The 15,316-nt window shown below is 54.2% G+C and overlaps 2 protein-coding genes across 3 annotated transcripts in view; one reads left to right on the top strand and one right to left on the bottom strand.

Moving 5' to 3' along the window:
* The window catches only part of Ngef (neuronal guanine nucleotide exchange factor), a 95,698-nt gene extending 87,650 nt beyond the window's left edge, over positions 1 to 8,048 (top strand). For both annotated transcript variants that reach the window (XM_048428973.3, XM_048428974.3), the window contains 7 exons: positions 371 to 445; positions 1,914 to 2,003; positions 3,420 to 3,583; positions 3,982 to 4,137; positions 4,951 to 5,030; positions 5,685 to 5,789; positions 7,142 to 8,048. In XM_048428973.3, coding sequence (XP_048284930.3) covers positions 371 to 445; positions 1,914 to 2,003; positions 3,420 to 3,583; positions 3,982 to 4,137; positions 4,951 to 5,030; positions 5,685 to 5,789; positions 7,142 to 7,332 — 861 coding nt within the window. In that variant the 3' untranslated portion in view covers positions 7,333 to 8,048. The remainder of the gene's footprint in view (positions 1 to 370; positions 446 to 1,913; positions 2,004 to 3,419; positions 3,584 to 3,981; positions 4,138 to 4,950; positions 5,031 to 5,684; positions 5,790 to 7,141) is intronic.
* A 1,446-nt stretch (positions 8,049 to 9,494) lies between these two features.
* On the bottom strand, positions 9,495 to 15,108 carry Snorc (secondary ossification center associated regulator of chondrocyte maturation). Its single transcript, XM_087905163.1, has 3 exons — positions 14,939 to 15,108; positions 9,776 to 9,958; positions 9,495 to 9,648 (listed from the first exon to the last, which is right to left on the bottom strand). The coding sequence occupies exons 1-3, from the start codon at positions 15,009 to 15,011 to the stop codon at positions 9,539 to 9,541; spliced, it is 366 nt and encodes a 121-aa protein (XP_087761289.1). The 5' UTR covers positions 15,012 to 15,108; the 3' UTR covers positions 9,495 to 9,538.
* Between the last annotated feature and the right edge of the window lie 208 nt (positions 15,109 to 15,316).

Here is a 15,316-nt window from a genome sequence, read left to right as displayed (position 1 = left end):
CTCCTTCCAGCTCCCTGCTAGTATTTTGGGGAATCTATTTGTTAAACTTAGACCTGCCTGATTGACCAGGGTCCCCTGCTGCTTCTCACTGCCTCTGTGATTTGCTCTTAATGGGCCGGTGGCTCTGTGTTGGCAGAGAGTATCTATAGGCCCTCAGGACCCCATCCTATGAGGCTTGAACTGCCTGTTATCATCCTGGGCCAAGACATCCATCCCTGGCCTGGCTGAGGGTCCTGTGCCCTCGGTCCATTCGGTGCAGGGTTGTGTGTGTTGCCTCTGTTAAAACTGTGCTTGAGAAACCGCTGCCAGGGAGGGAGTAGGAGGGGAAGTGTGACGGGACGGGAGTAATGAAGCTCCACCCTGCCTTCAGAACATACTGAAGAGAGTAGAAGAAAGATCTGACCGCGAAGGCACTGCCTTGGATGCCCACAAGGAGCTAGAGATGGTGAGTTGTTCCCTCCTGTGTGTCCCAGGGACCATTTCCCCTCTAAACCACCGTCCCTAGTGGCTTCCTCTATCACTGTGTCCTCTTGGCATTCTATTTATTCTGAGATTGACTTCTGCAATCCTGAAGAGTCACTGGGGCTGGGAAAAAAAATCACACCCAATGTGGCTCCATCAGATCCTTCTCTACACCACCCTACCCCTTCACTGCTCTCTCTGTTCATGTGCCCAGGGTGGCTATGGAGGCACTTCCTGGCACTCTTTACCAACATAGAACTCTGTTGTAATCCCCATGCCTGTCACGGTCCACTGTGTCAAACCATCCTCCAGGATCCAGCATGTACTGGTGTAGACCCTGACCCAGAGCCCTGCCCAGGAGCGTCACCCCATCCCTGGTCCTTGGAGAAGATTCCTTGGTAGGGATAGGTTGTGTGGACATCAGCAGCTTTCTCTAGCCTTGGGTGCCCTTCAAGTGCTGTCCTGGGCATTTGGCTCATATCAATGATCCACATGCATTCTTTCAGAAAATGAGCGTAAGCAAAATAAAGATAGCAAAACTGTCTGACTGCCCATACTCCCTGCCAACAATGCTTTGACCAGCACTCCTGAGCAGATGCCTGCATGCACATACACATCCATACAGTTATATCACACACATGCGCACACACGCACGCGCACACACATGCACACATGCATGCATGCACGCATACATGCACATACAAGCATACACGTATACATCCATATGGATACATCACACGCACACATGCACACACACATGCACGCACACATGCACGCATGCGCACACACACACACAAGCATGCACATATACATCCATACAGATACATCACACACATGCACGCACACACACACGCACACACACACACACACACATGCACACACAAGCATGCACATACATACTGCCACCATGCTCTTTACAAACACATGCTGTCTCTAAAGTACAGCCTTTGCTCTTCAGTTGAGAACATGTAAATGATTTCAGAGCCCTTGAGTACACAGATATATTGTGCTTCAGTCATTGCTATTTCAAGGACAATTTAAGTTGACAGATTTTCTTTTCTAAGCAACACTGCAAGGAACCTCCTTGTAGTTGCTTCTTTGGGCTCTGCACTTATTCACAAATACTGACCAAGCACCTGCAGCAGACCAGGCTCTTCCCTAGCTGGAGGCCCAGAAGTCTAGGGAATGGCAGCATTATTGGTTCCTGACTGCCTTCCAGGGAGGTAGAGAGCCTGTGCATCCCCAGTGTGTGAGAGGTCAACCTGGAGGAACCTTTCCTTTTCCAGTCTAGCTGAAAAGAAAGGCCACTTCCTCTTGGTCTGGGATGTGTCCCACTTGGTTCCAGACTGTGTTGAAGAAAGAACTAGAACCTCTATGTGGCTGGACGTACTGGTCACAGTGGTAGCTGGAAATACTTGGCAGGCTGACCTGATGTGTCCTCCCTGTCCCAGGTGGTAAAGGCATGCAACGAGGGCGTCCGGAAGATGAGCCGCACCGAACAGATGATTAGCATCCAGAAGAAGATGGAGTTTAAGATCAAGGTAAGTCTGCAAGATCTGGGTCAGCCTCTGCCCAGCCATGATGGTCACACCCTACTCTGAAGCACAGGTGGTCCAGTCTGCACCCCACCACCCTCCCTAGTGGTGGAAGCCAGTCATCATGCACTATCTGCCTAGGTTTACCCTCTCAGAGCTGGGCAGGGCACAGCTTCCTGCCTGTGTTTGCAAAGGTTTCTGTCCCACCCAGTCCCACAAAAAACACACAGAAACTATATTATTTGCAATATTGTTTGACCAATAGCTTAAGCGTATTGTTAGCTAGCTCTTACATCACGAATTAACCCATTTCCATTATTTTATATTTTATCATGAGGCTCGTAGCCTACCAGCAAGGTTCTGGCTGGCAGCTCACTTCTTTCTCCTCTGGTAACTCCATGTCAGCTCCCTGACTCCGCCTTCTTTCTCCCAGCATTCAGTTTAGTTTTCCCTGCCTAGGTCTATTCTGCTACACCACTGGCTGAAACAGCTTCTTTATTCATTAGCCAATAAAGGTAACACATATACAGAAGGACTTCCCACACCATATCCCCTTTCTGTTTAAATAAAAAAGGAAGGTTTTAGCTTTAACATAACAAGATTACATATAACAAAACAGGTATCATGCAAGAAGTACAGTTACAATATTTATATCTACTTTATCTTTTATCATAACTAAGGAAAACTATAACTATCTATTCTTCAACTACATCAAAGACCTCAGAAGATTATAATGTTACCTAAGTAAAGAGGAAGTGTATTGTAAGCAACTTTCAAAATTCTAGAAATAACAGAGACATCTCACTGCCTGAACAGTCACCCAAAGTTGTTCTGTACTGTTGGGGCATCCATCTTCAGCCTCCGGGCCCATAGTGTCCGATAGACTCTTCCATGAAGGAGGAAATTTCAAAGACAGTTCCACCTATATTGGCAGTTTGTCAGTCCCTAGTGGTATGATGTGCTCTCTCTCTCTCTCTCTCTCTCTCTCTCTCTCACACACACACACACACACACACACACACACAGGCATGCATATGTGCGCTCTCTCTCTCTCTCTCTCTCACACACACACACACACACAGGCATGCATGCACTAGCACACACAGACACACACACACCAAAGCACAGACATGAGCACAGAAGCCCAAATGTAAGTACTGGACATCATAATACACAAAGAAACACAGCACACATGCACAGCAGCACATGTGCAGAAATGCACACTACACACACGAGAAATACATGTCTTCAGAAGCAAATTTGCTGCTGTTTTGCTGCCAGGACTCTGGCTAGTGGTGAGTAGTACAATGACCCATGCGGCCCTTGTACACCGTATCCTAAAGCTTTGTTCCAGCTGTGGTGTTTGTAGGGCCCTTAGAAGGGTGCAAAGGTGATGCCACCTGACACTCCCTTCCCTCCCAGTCAGTGCCCATCATCTCACACTCCCGGTGGCTGCTGAAGCAGGGTGAGCTGCAGCAGATGTCCGGCCCCAAGACCTCCCGCACACTGCGGACCAAGAAGCTCTTCAGAGAAATTTACCTCTTCCTCTTCAACGACCTGCTGGTGATCTGCCGGCAGATCCCTGGGTGAGCCTGCCCCTGACGAGCACTGGAGAGGACCCAACCTTGGTTTGGTCACAGTTACAGGGTAGTGGGGCAGTGGTGAAGCAGTCTTTAGGGTCAGGTTTTCAAAGGTCTGCTCTGCTCTCACCCAGCTTTGGGCCACGATGAAACCTCCCTGAACCTCAGTTTCCTTCCTGCCAGTGTGGAAAGCCTGCATTGTATCTAACACTGAGCTCAATAAAGTGGCCACTGCTCTGCCACACCCCAGGATGGGAGCTCTTCTAGGGAGCAGGGGACAGGCACGCTGGGAGTCTTTAGATGGGAGTGGTAAAGAATGGCTTAGGGCTATATGCTGGCTCTTCCAACCAGCCAGAAGGTTTCCCTGAGACCAACTGATTCACCCTGGCTCCCTTGCTCCCCAGAGACAAGTACCAGGTATTTGACTCAGCCCCAAGGGGCCTGCTGCGAGTAGAGGAACTGGAGGACCAGGGCCAAACATTGGCTAATGTGTTCATCCTGCGACTGCTGGAAAACGCAGATGACCGGGAGGCCACCTACATGTTGAAGGCATCCTCCCAGTGAGTATCCAGTGCTATGAGCCACACCCAGTAACTCGTAGGTCAGTCTTTCCCAGGTAAAACAGGCCTCCACACACATCTGTAGGAGGCTTGTCTCTCAGTACTCAGCATCCATCCTTCGCATGGGGACCCTGTATAGAGGGCTTTTGCAGGCTCTTCTTGTTGGGGTGTGGGTGGCAGGGGATGGCTGCACGTTCCTGGCTTTGCTTGTGCACAGAAGAGCAAGTTTCATCTTGTCAAATGGGAGGCTTACAGCTGACATGCCAGTGAGCCACTATCCCCCCTCCTCCTCTTCTTGTTCACCCTCTGTGTGACCTCCGGTCCTTCGCTCTCTCCCCGTCTGAGCGATCAGAGCAGCTGCTTTACAGTCCCAAGCCCTTGGGGGTTACATAAGACCGTAGGAACTGCTTGGTGGACCACAGAGCCCCAGCTTTCTCTTGGACCTACCCAGGTGGCCTCAGCTCTCTCCTCTGGACTCAGCTGCCCCGAACCATACCCCACCAGGAATTGCCTCCTGCCCTGCTGACACCCTGAGCTCTAGGTCACAGGAGTGACTGACAGGAAGTGGTGATCACACTCCCACCTTTGTCACAGCTGAGAGAGCTCACTATAGCACGTCTTTGAGGGCTAGCTTTGAGGACCTCGCTCGGGTGGCGGCTCCTCACACTGGCGGGCATGGGTTCCCTGGGCAGCCAACTGAGCTGTCCTGGCGCCAGGCTCAGAATGTCGTTGATCTGAGGGCCCAAGCGCATGCAATAGGGAGGAGTTTGTTGGCTCTGAAGTGGGGGCGCTGTCTGTCCCCTTCCTATGCAGGAGTGAAATGAAGCGCTGGATGACCTCACTGGCCCCCAACAGGAGGACCAAGTTCGTGTCCTTCACGTCCCGGCTGCTGGGTGAGTCCCTGACTTAGAACGGGGGCTCTCGGTGGGCTTTGGCTAAGACTCACTGGGCCTCAGTTCCAGGGTACCTTGACTGTCTGGTACCAACCGGAAGCTCGGTGCCTGTGTACACTGGTTGCCTCAGCTTCGTTCAAATTGGATGGTTAAGGAAGAAATGGAAGTCCCTGAGTCTTAAGAGTCAGGTGGCAGGATATTTTAGACCCAAACTCCATTGTTCTTCTGGATTTTTCAGTTGTCTAAAACTCATGGAAGACCCAAGGGAGCATGAGCCTGGCTTGTGAAGAAAGTTACTGTCCCAGCCTGCTGGCCTGTCCTCACCCCCAGCTGCTCACTGGGTCACACCTGAGAACAAGAGGTTCTTCCTGCCTTCTAGGCTGAGAACCCCATTATAGCCAGCAAATCCTTTCCTCTGTCTTCCCAGAATTCCTGGTAGTCTAATGAGGCCTCCCTAGGATGTGAGCTCTTCCCTCCCAGAGGGGACCTTCCTCACTGATGTGCTGTCCCAAGGTCCTGTTTAAGATAGGACTTAGCCACCCGCCGCTAACAGCGTTGTCCCCTGGGCCACTGCCTGTCGTCCTTGCTTGTCTGGATGTGGGGCAAGGTGGAACCTGTGGTGGGGACAGACCATTCCACTCTCCCATCCTGCAGACTGTCCCCAGGTCCAGTGTGTACACCCGTACGTGGCCCAGCAGCCTGATGAGCTGACGCTGGAACTGGCAGACATCCTGAACATCCTGGAGAAGACGGAGGATGGTGAGGCTCCCAGGGGACCCTGCATCCCGGTCCACCATGCCCCTCGAAGGGGATGAAGAACTATAGCTTGGGTGTAGGACACGATGGCACAGTTGGCAGGTGGGCAGGCACAGCCCGGCATCCTTGCTGGTGCTGGTACTGCCCAGGACATCCTGCCTGAGCACTGGGCCCAGCATCCTTGGCTTTCCTCAGACTTTCTTCCATCCTGTGAGCTGCCGTGCTCCTTCCCCTTCCTGCAGGCCTGGCAGGTGTTCCTCTGTCTCTCACCAGCCTTGCCTATGGCCTCAGCCTTCCCCTAGGAGGAAGCTTGACCCTGACCTCAACCTGTTTGGTCAAAAGCTTCTGGGGTCACCTGAGACCACTGGGCCATGAATCCCTGTTCTTGCCCACCCTGTGGGTGGCAGGCAGGATTAGCTCCAGAGTTTTCCTGTGGCCCCTGCCCAATTTAACCCCAAAGTAACCCATGTAGTAATCCCGACTTTTGTATATGAAATGTTCTTGATCAAGATCCCAGGAGCACACACCTGTAATTCCACCATTTGGGAGGCAGAGGCAGGAAAAAAAAAATCCCTGAAATTTCATATGTGGCCTGGCCACAGAGTGTGAACCAGATGCCATTGCAACAGAGGCCATCAAAATACCCGAAGAGAACAAAGACCCCTTCCTATCCCCTCCTTTGTCCCAGGCCTTGACTGGGAAACAAAGTGATCTCTACAGTATACCTCTGGGGGTCCCAGGGACCTCTCTGCCCTTTCCCCAGCATAATCTGCTGCCTCACACTCCTCCCAAGGTGGCCTGCAGAAGGCACACCTCTGACCCCGGTAGAGACAGGCTATTTAGCAACAAGCCTGGCAAAAGACTTCTAGGAGAGAAGAGGCAACAGAGAAAAGGTGAGGGCGCTTGGGAACTCAGCGTGTCCCCAAAGTTTATAATGGCCACCCCCATCCCCCACCAGCAACCACTTGGTCCTCCAAGTGAGATTCTGAGAAAATGTGCCCAATGAGTGGGTAAGCTCACTGTCCAGTGATCAGCTGTCTCCTACACTGGCCCCCTGGATGCCTCTGTTAGGGGTGGCCCTCCAGGTCTCCTCCTGTCCTGGTATGGGGCAGCCTTGGAACCTTCAGAAATAGGCTGCCACCCGTGGGAGAGCCTGACGCCTGGTTTTTCACATTCCATGTGTTTCCTAGCACATCATAGGAGCAATCCAAGCTTAGGTGGGGTGCCCAGCCACTGCCCTGTGGGAAATGCTGAACTCCTGAGTGTGGCTCAGTCCTTGCTTCCCAGACAGAGGGGAAACCAAGCTAAGGAAGGCCCAGCCTTGTCTCATCCTGACCCTACTGCCTCCTTTGCAGGGTGGATATTTGGCGAGCGCCTGCATGACCAGGAGAGAGGCTGGTTTCCCAGTTCCATGACGGAGGAGATCCTGAACCCCAAGATCCGCTCCCAGAACCTCAAGGAATGTTTCCGAGTACATAAGATGGAGGACCCTCAGCGCAGCCAGAATAAGGACCGCAGGAAGTTGGGCAGCCGGAATAGACAATGAACCCCAGCTTAGGCACCAGCCTGAGGGAGGGGTGTGGGCAGGGGGGTGCAGACCCAGCAGAGAACCCCAACAGATACAGAGGATCTTAGGGAGCAAAGGTCAGTGCCTTCCCAGGAAGCAGGAATGGCTTGGGCCTGCACTGTCCCTACCTACACTGTAGGGGGCACTAGCGTCCTGGTCACTCCCTTGCTTACACACTGGCAGCGATGGCTAAGTACTTTAGCAGATTTACACCACCACCTCTCCAGTCTCTCCGAGCTAGAAGAGGGTAGGCATGTTCCGGAGACCTTCCAGTGCCTGGAGAGGCCCACGCAGGGGTTCCTGGCCAAGGCAGGCAGGAGGTGACTACTGTCAGGTCCCCTGAACTGCACGTGTCCTTCCCTACTTTGGAAGAGTCCACCGGGCACAGCAATGGGCCGCCCCTGCCTGAGGGAGCTTGTGAGCAGTGCTGAAGCTGCCCGCCCCTCCCTGCGCCTCTGCCAGCCTCTCTTGCACGGCCAAGCCCTGCCCTCAGCAGGCCTCCCAGAGCTTGGCTGAAGGGTTCTTGTCTCTGGCTCCTTGAAGGGCTAGATGCCGCTTGTGTCTCCTGGCCCCTGAAGGAGCCCAGGTGTTTTTTGCAGAATGAATTGGTCACTGCATCCTTTATGGTCATGGTTTTGAGAAAAGCAAATATCATTTTTTTTTTTGGCTGCATTAAAAGAAGCATCCTGTATAAAGCAAGGGGTGGAGCCTATTCTTTATCACCCCATGTGCGCACAGCAATGAAGCATTTGGTTCTGGGTTGGGAGAGGGGAGCCGGTAGGAGAAACCTCTCCCAGAGGAGGGGCCCTGCAAACACTTCAAAGGGAACAGCTAACATCAGGTCTCAGAGTGAGAATGGGCTTGGGGGTCTGCTTATGGCAGGGGGACTCAAGAAAGGGCTCTCTGAGGGAATGGGAGACTCCTGCTACTGCATAAGTGCACACATACAAGGTCACAGGGACCCTCAGGTATCAGTCAGCAGTGGCCATTAGGGGATCTGACACCAGCCCTGGGACCCGGACTTCCTCCCTGGTCCAGACACTGGCGTCAGATGTCCCTCTGTGCCTTCAGTGGCAGCTGGCTCCCCGAGTGGCTGCGCCTACCCAGGCCTGCACAGCCACCCCTACCCTGTTTCTGTTCCAGAGTGTCAGGAAAGTGTCCAGCGCGCTGCAATTCCGCCAGAGAGATGCTCTACATCAAAACAGGCCTTTTGTTTGTTTAGTCTCCTGAGACTGTGACCCAATATAGCCCAGATTGGCCTCAAAATTCATCCTCCCGCCTCAGCCTCCAAAGTACTGCCATTGCAGGCATGTGCCACCATGCCTGACCCAGAACAGGCCTTGAGTTTGAGCCGCTGGACTTTGCAGTGTCTTCCCACTGATCGTGCCCAGTTCTTGGTGATCTTGAGACCTCAGACCCCTGAGCATTCCTGGGAGGAGATGACCCCTTGCCACGGTGCGACCAGAGGGCCGCAGCTCCTACCCTGTCCTTCTAGGCTGGCTCGTCTCCACTCCCCTCTTCATTCTGTCCCAGAGTGCTCTCCAGGGAGAACATACACGAGACCCAGGCCCCAAAGAGTGTGTGGTTGGAAATGGGAAAATTCGCAGCCTTGGGAGGAGGGGTGAAGACACAAGGGTTGGGGTTCTGAATTAGGAGATGGCCCCTCCTGCCTGAGTCAGTTAAAAGCCTTTACTAGCCCACCCAATGTCAGTCCTCCACCATTTGCCAGTTGGTCTCAAGAAACAGAATGAACCTGGGTCAAGCTCTCCAGTTCTGCTTCCCCGCCCCCAGTCTTGCCAGGCTGAAGCACAAGGGACTAGGAGTTCGGTGGCCCTAAATCACGCTGCGAGTGGTCCTTAGAGCGTGGACACCGGAGTTCCCCGCGCTCTGTGTGCACTCCAGGAACATACAACGCGCGCGCGCGCGCACACACACACACACACACACACACACACACACACACACACACCCGTGGCCACGCGTGCACATGTTCCCCGCCTGGAGTTTTCCACCCACGGCTCCAGGCACGCGGCGAGGCCCAGCAACACGCCCCCGTCCCGTTCACATGCCGCTACACCTGCACGCGGGCTCGCACACGCGGGGACACCGGGGACGCGGAGGGGGACAAAGGAGAGCACAGGTTGCAGAGTCGCCGCGGGCGGGCCTGCGCAGCTCTTTATTGGCTTCAAGAAGCAGAAAACTTTCTCAGCGCAACGACCACGAGTGCCAGCACTACGCAGGTGGCCAAAAGGGCGGCGATCACGATGGCTGCAATGGCTCCAGGCCCAAGCGATCCTGTGGAGAACAGAGGAACTTGTCACCTCAGAGGTCCAGCCAAAGCCTGACCCTTCATGCTGTTCTTCCTCCCTCCCCTCCCTCTCATTCTCCTCCCTCCCCTCTCCCTGTTCGGCTCACACTTTACCTGCCTCCTGGTCCACCCCTGCAGGAGGGCTGTTGTCCTCTGGTCCTGGGGCAGAGGTGGGGAACGGTGGGCCTGAGGCTGCAAATTCCTGGCTGTGGCTGGTGCTCTCCAAAGGACCCTCACCGGATGGCAATTCAATGGGCTCGTTCCACAGGGTGGGACTGGGCACCTGGGGACCCTCTGCTGCAAAGCCAAGGACAAGTAGTGGGACTTGGGTGGCCTGCTGGCAGGGATACCGACCCTCCCCACCAGAACAACTGAGAACTCATGCTTAGGGGTACACCAGCCCCTATATTCCATAGGGTGGGGCACCTGGCTGGGAAATTCACTCCTAAGTTTGAGAGACCATCCACATGTGACCCAGAACACCCGCTGAGCATTAAGGTCACAGGAGGACAGACTGACTGGGGGTCGGGGGGAGACAGGGGCAGTTGCAAAATGGGGATTCCTCTGTCCCTCGGGGCAGACACGGCTCAGTCTTGACCTGGGGCAAAAGCTGAGAGTCAGCAACCTTTGAGGGTGCAAGACCAGGAGAAGCCCACCTAAGCCACAGCCTCATATCAGGAGGCCAACCGTGGGCATCTAACAGCCCCTCCCTCAACCCAAGACAAGCACATTGCTGCCTACAGGAAAGAGGGCCCATGAAGAGAAGGTGGCCAGCAAAAGGAAGTTCTCACACTAAGTCAGTCTCAGTCAGAGCATGGGTCCCTGAGTGGCATTTACACCAAGAGTCCTCTGCTGGGAGTCAGCATGGTTTGGGGCACCCAAGGGATCCCAGAGGGAAGGAAGGAGACAGGAAACACAGGGTTACGGGAGTCAAGGGATGCTTCCACCTGCCACAGCCCTCCCTCCGCCTAACACCCACCACTGTAAAGAGCATAGCCTGTGGAGCCCAGACCAGCACACACCAACCTCCTTCCCCAGACAGAAGTTCAAGACCAGGCTGGTCAAAGGCTCTGAGATTTCTCCTTGGCCTGTCCCCCAGCATCTCAGCTGGTCCCTGCCCATGCCCTGATCTCATCTGGGAAGGCAAGTGATCCAGGAACATTCACTCCCCAAACAGGTCCCTCATACAGGCCCAGAGGATCTCATTCTATTAATTCTAGCTGCTTGTGGCATGGGGAACATTTTATCTCTAATTAGACACAAGAGGGCCAGGGCGGGGTGGTCCAGAGCTCTGGGCAGGATGGGGATAGCTGTATCATCTGATAAAACTCCAGGAAAGCTGCACTTCTGTTACCAGCCCAGTCACAACCTGCAGGTCCCTGAGACTCCTTTGAGCCAAGGGTTTCATCTTTGGGTGATTCCCCACTCCCACCCCCCATGGACAGGTTCAGAATAGGGACTGCTCAGGGTAGACCCAAGGGACTTGTGTGTTTCTGCCCATGGTGCCCATCTGGGGCAAACAGAACACACAGCCAAAGCCTCACTCCAGTCAGCCTCAAAATAACCAATCCTCAAAACCGCCAAGGTCTGGGAATGAGAAGGATCTGTGACCAGGACAAGGGAGGAGTCAGATGTCCTGTCAGAGACTCCCGGTGAGGCTGGTAAGGACCATGCCAGGGTTCCTGCGCCAGTTTGATGCCATGTTGGGAAAGAGAGTGTCTTTGTTCTTAACTGAACAACTCAGGATAAATGATGTCGGCAACTTTGGACTGCTTCTGCATTTGGGGTCAAGGAGCAGCGTGGCAGATGTTAGTACCTGGTAACTAGGTCAAGGAGTAGCGTGGCAGATGTTGGTACCTGGTAACTAGGTCAAGGAGCAGCGTGGCAGATGTTGGTACCTGGTAACTAGGTCAAGGAGCAGCGTGGCAGGTGTCGGTACCTGGTAACTAGGTCAAGGAGTAGCGTGGCAGATGTTGGTACCTGGTAACTAGGTCAAGGAGCAGCGTGGCAGATGTTGGTACCTGGTAACTAGGTCAAGGAGCAGCGTGGCAGATGTTGGTACCTGGTAACTAGGTCAAGGAGCAGCGTGGCAGATGTTGGTACCTGGTAACTAGGTCAAGGAGCAGCGTGGCAGATGTTGGTACCTGGTAACTAGGTCAAGGAGCAGCGTGGCAGATGTTGGTACCTGGTAACTAGGTCAAGGAGCAGCGTGGCAGATGTTGGTACCTGGTAACTAGGTCAAGGAGCAGCGTGGCAGGTGTCGGTACCTGGTAACTTGGTCAAGGAGTAGCGTGGCAGATGTTGGTAACTGGTAAAGGCTGTGTTGGAGTTCCTTAGATAATTTTACAACTTTTTTTTTTTGTAAAATTGGAATCGTTTTGAAATCTTTTTACTATAAGATTTTGGCAGACCCCAGACTCCCTAGGTTCTACCCCGAAACCTCTCATAAGCCTGGGCCAATCTCAAGACTCAACTTGGAGGCAATGAGTACTGTCACGTGCCCCAGGGCTACCACAGAATAAAGACCGGTGAAAGGCCTCCGAAGACTGCTTCCCTCTCATAGAGTTCAGGTCTGGTGCCCAGGCCAGCCCCCGACTAACCATGAAGAGCCCTCTGTGAAGAGGGCAAAGTGACCTGGTCAGAGAAGGCAGTGTTTACGGCCTGAAAGAACTCTTGAAAAGCCTAAAGCAGTCTAGCCTCAGACTCCCAGGGCTGAACAGAGAAAAGCCCTGAGGATGCCTGCCCTATGGCAAGCCCTGAGGTCTGGCCCTTGTAGACAGCCAGTCTGACCTGAGACTCCTCAGGACACACCCCAAACAGCCAGGCAGGCCTCTCTCTATCCCATCAATCCTGGCCAAAGCTTACCACCAATGCCAGGAAAGCTACCCAAGGATTGTGACTTTCAATCAGGCCGAGTTTGCCTAAGTGGTGCCTGTTCCCTGGCCAGGGACTGCGCTTGCCCTAGCCCACCAAAGAAGGAGATCCTTCTGTGGGCCATAACCCAGGCTTTATCTTGTTTTCCTACACACTCGGTGTTCCCCAGACTTGGAACAGCAAGGGAGAGCAACAAGCTGGCTCCCTCCAAGTCCTCCAGGGAAGCCAGGACCTCTGGGGTCAATGTGCCAGCAGGAGAGGGGCGATGAGGAGAAGAAGAGGGGGGCCAGTCCTGGGCTCTAGGAGCAGGATGTGGAGGGAGTAGACTGAGTGACAGCAAGTGAGGATAAAGGAAGGGAGACATGGCAGGAGACTCCTGAGGGTCTGTCCATCTTGGCTACAAGAAGACCTACCATAGAAGAGTGAGCAATGCCACAGGACTTTCCGTTCTGGCAGAGGAGGCACGGTGTCAGCGCCACAAGCTTGGACATCTCAGGCTGTCCCCTAGCCCCACCATCCCAGGCTGCTCTACTTTTCGGTAAATAAGTTTGTTCAACGGTTAGTCTGACCACAGGCCCTGAGGCCAGGCGCCCGTGCTCACAGACGGCCTTTGTGCAGCCATGAAGAACCTTTTCATCCTCACTCTGGCCTCCTGCCTGCTCAACCTGGCCTGCTCCTCTACCTTAGTGGCTGTGGCCACCGGCTGAGGCAGGGAGGATGGCAGGCTGGCCTGGGCCTCAACCCCAGGACTACGCCGTCTCCTCTTTCCTGATCCAGGACTACAGCCCAGGAGAGAGAGACGGGCTATGGACCTTGTACATTACCTGCTCAGACCTGTGGGTCTAGGGCTCCTATCTCCCTGCTGCCAGAACAGTCAGAACCCCAAGACTCAATTGGCGTTCCCATGCTTGCTGTGGGCCTACCTCTTCTTGGAGGTGGGCACCCGTGGAAGGAAGAAGGAGGTGAGGTCAGCTGAGGTCCTGACGATTCCCAAAGCTTCTGTGGGAGCAGAAAACCCACCTACCAAAGTTGTGTGAGCACAGCCTGACGGGGGCTCTGGCTAGAAGTCTGAGCTGGAAGAGGCAGCGGGAACCTGGGCAGGAGCCCCTAGGACGGCCCGAGCTGCAGGGCTTTGCCAAGCAACTGCCTCACTGTGGCAGGAAGCTGCACGCACGGGTCTCAGCCCTGGGTCCGAGGTGATGGAAAATACCTCCCGGCACTGTAAGTCACATCTCCCAACATCAGGGGTATCTCAGGCACGGCCCTGGGCACTGCATCCACTCCCCAAAAAACTAGGTGTGTCCTAATCGGTGAGAAGAGATGCCTTTCCCTAAGATCCCTTTGGGCTTAGCTGAGGGGCTGGGAACCCTGTTCAAACTCTGAAGACAGATTGTAGGCTGGCGCTTGGCCACCCTGAGAGTCCTGTACATCAGACCTGGTGAGGTCTCACCACGCCCCTGTGAGGGAGGCAGTGCAGTGAGTGTCACCCCCCACCCCTGCAGATGGGAAAAGGGCCAGGAGAGGTATGAGACCAGCAGGCCTTAGGCTGCTTCCTAGGGTGTGAGGAGGAGAGAAAGGCCCCCAGAACACCATCACCTGCGCCTCCTGGGTTGTGGCTGGGAGTTCCCAGGCCCTGTTTTCACAACGGAGGTGACTGCGCTCCTTTGGAGATCCACAAACACCCCTGAAGTTCAGGCTGCAATGTTGTGAAACCGTTGGGGAACCCAGAGGCAGGCTGCCCGTCCGCCGACTACTGAACCACTGCAGACAATTTATTCCCATGTAGAGCAAAGCCTACCTGTGCCTAAGTCCCTGCTCTGAAGGTGACCTGGAACAGCCCTGCCAATGCAGCCTCTCTCGTCAGACCCCCAACGCAGCCATCTGGGTCTCCGTGCAATGCCCTCACCGTACTGCAAAGGACTCTGAGAGCTATTTACCTCTATGGGAACAGAACCTAGGTCGTAAGCCAGCATGGAAGGGTTTGCAGGTTTTAAAGGAATTCCAAGTCGCTAGTTTTTCTGCTCAGCATCCGGGGCTCTGGCCTCTTAGCTTTTTGCCCTTTGTCTGATGAGGCCTCCTGCCTCCCAGATCCAGAAACATCCAGCTGTCCTAGTGACAAAATATCCCCTAGAACTCCAGACAACCGAATGTCCTCGACTCGGATACCCTGGTCGCCCTCCTAAGTCAATGTCACCCATCCCGGCTGCTAACAGTTTCCTGAAACATCATCTTATTCCACTTCTACCAGACAGCATTGTGGAGACCCCCTCACCCCCAGAATCGCCACATGTGGGCACCCTGCCTCTTGTGAGAGGCTTGTGCCCTGTAGATACTGCAGAATCTATCCCCACTGGTAATTGCTGGCCCTGAGAAGTTGGTGGCAGCAGGGCCTGCGCCCCTTACCTGTGAGCACCGCAGGGGCTAGGACCCCAGAGATGAGCAGCAGCACCATGTGCAGGGTCAGACAAGACGCCATCCTGGCTGGGAGTGAGCAGTGTGTGTGTGTGGGACACAGAGGACTAGCGGCTGGGCTCGGGCAGCAGGGAAAGGAGCTTCAAAGAACTGGGAAGGGTTTTCATCAATGCAAACTCTGTCCTCCTGGGACAGCGTGCCCGCCCCCCACACATACAAGCACACGCGCGCATGCACACACACACACACACACACACACACACAGAGAGAGAGAGAGAGACAGAGAGAGAGAGAGAGAGAGAGAGAGAGAGAGAGAGAGAGAGAGAGAGGGAAAGCTCAGCAGACCTGTAGTCCTGAACGAGCAAACAG

Source organism: Myodes glareolus, chromosome 1 (assembly GCF_982192425.1).
Source record: "Myodes glareolus chromosome 1, mMyoGla1.1, whole genome shotgun sequence".
Classification (NCBI taxonomy): Eukaryota; Metazoa; Chordata; class Mammalia; order Rodentia; family Cricetidae; genus Myodes; species Myodes glareolus.
Note: the sequence above shows the minus strand (reverse complement) of the source record. Positions and strands in the feature narration are given on the sequence as shown.

Excerpts from the sequence above, each read along its gene's own strand:
- Snorc (XM_087905163.1), bottom strand. The coding sequence starts at position 15,011 with ATGGCGTCTTGTCTGACCCTGCACATGGTGCTGCTGCTCATCTCTGGG. Across the intron at positions 9,959-14,938 it reads AGCCCCTGCGGTGCTCACAG|CAGAGGGTCCCCAGGTGCCC; the intron begins GTAAGGGGCGCA and ends TTGGCTTTGCAG. Across the intron at positions 9,649-9,775 it reads AGGGGTGGACCAGGAGGCAG|GATCGCTTGGGCCTGGAGCC; the intron begins GTAAAGTGTGAG and ends TGTTCTCCACAG.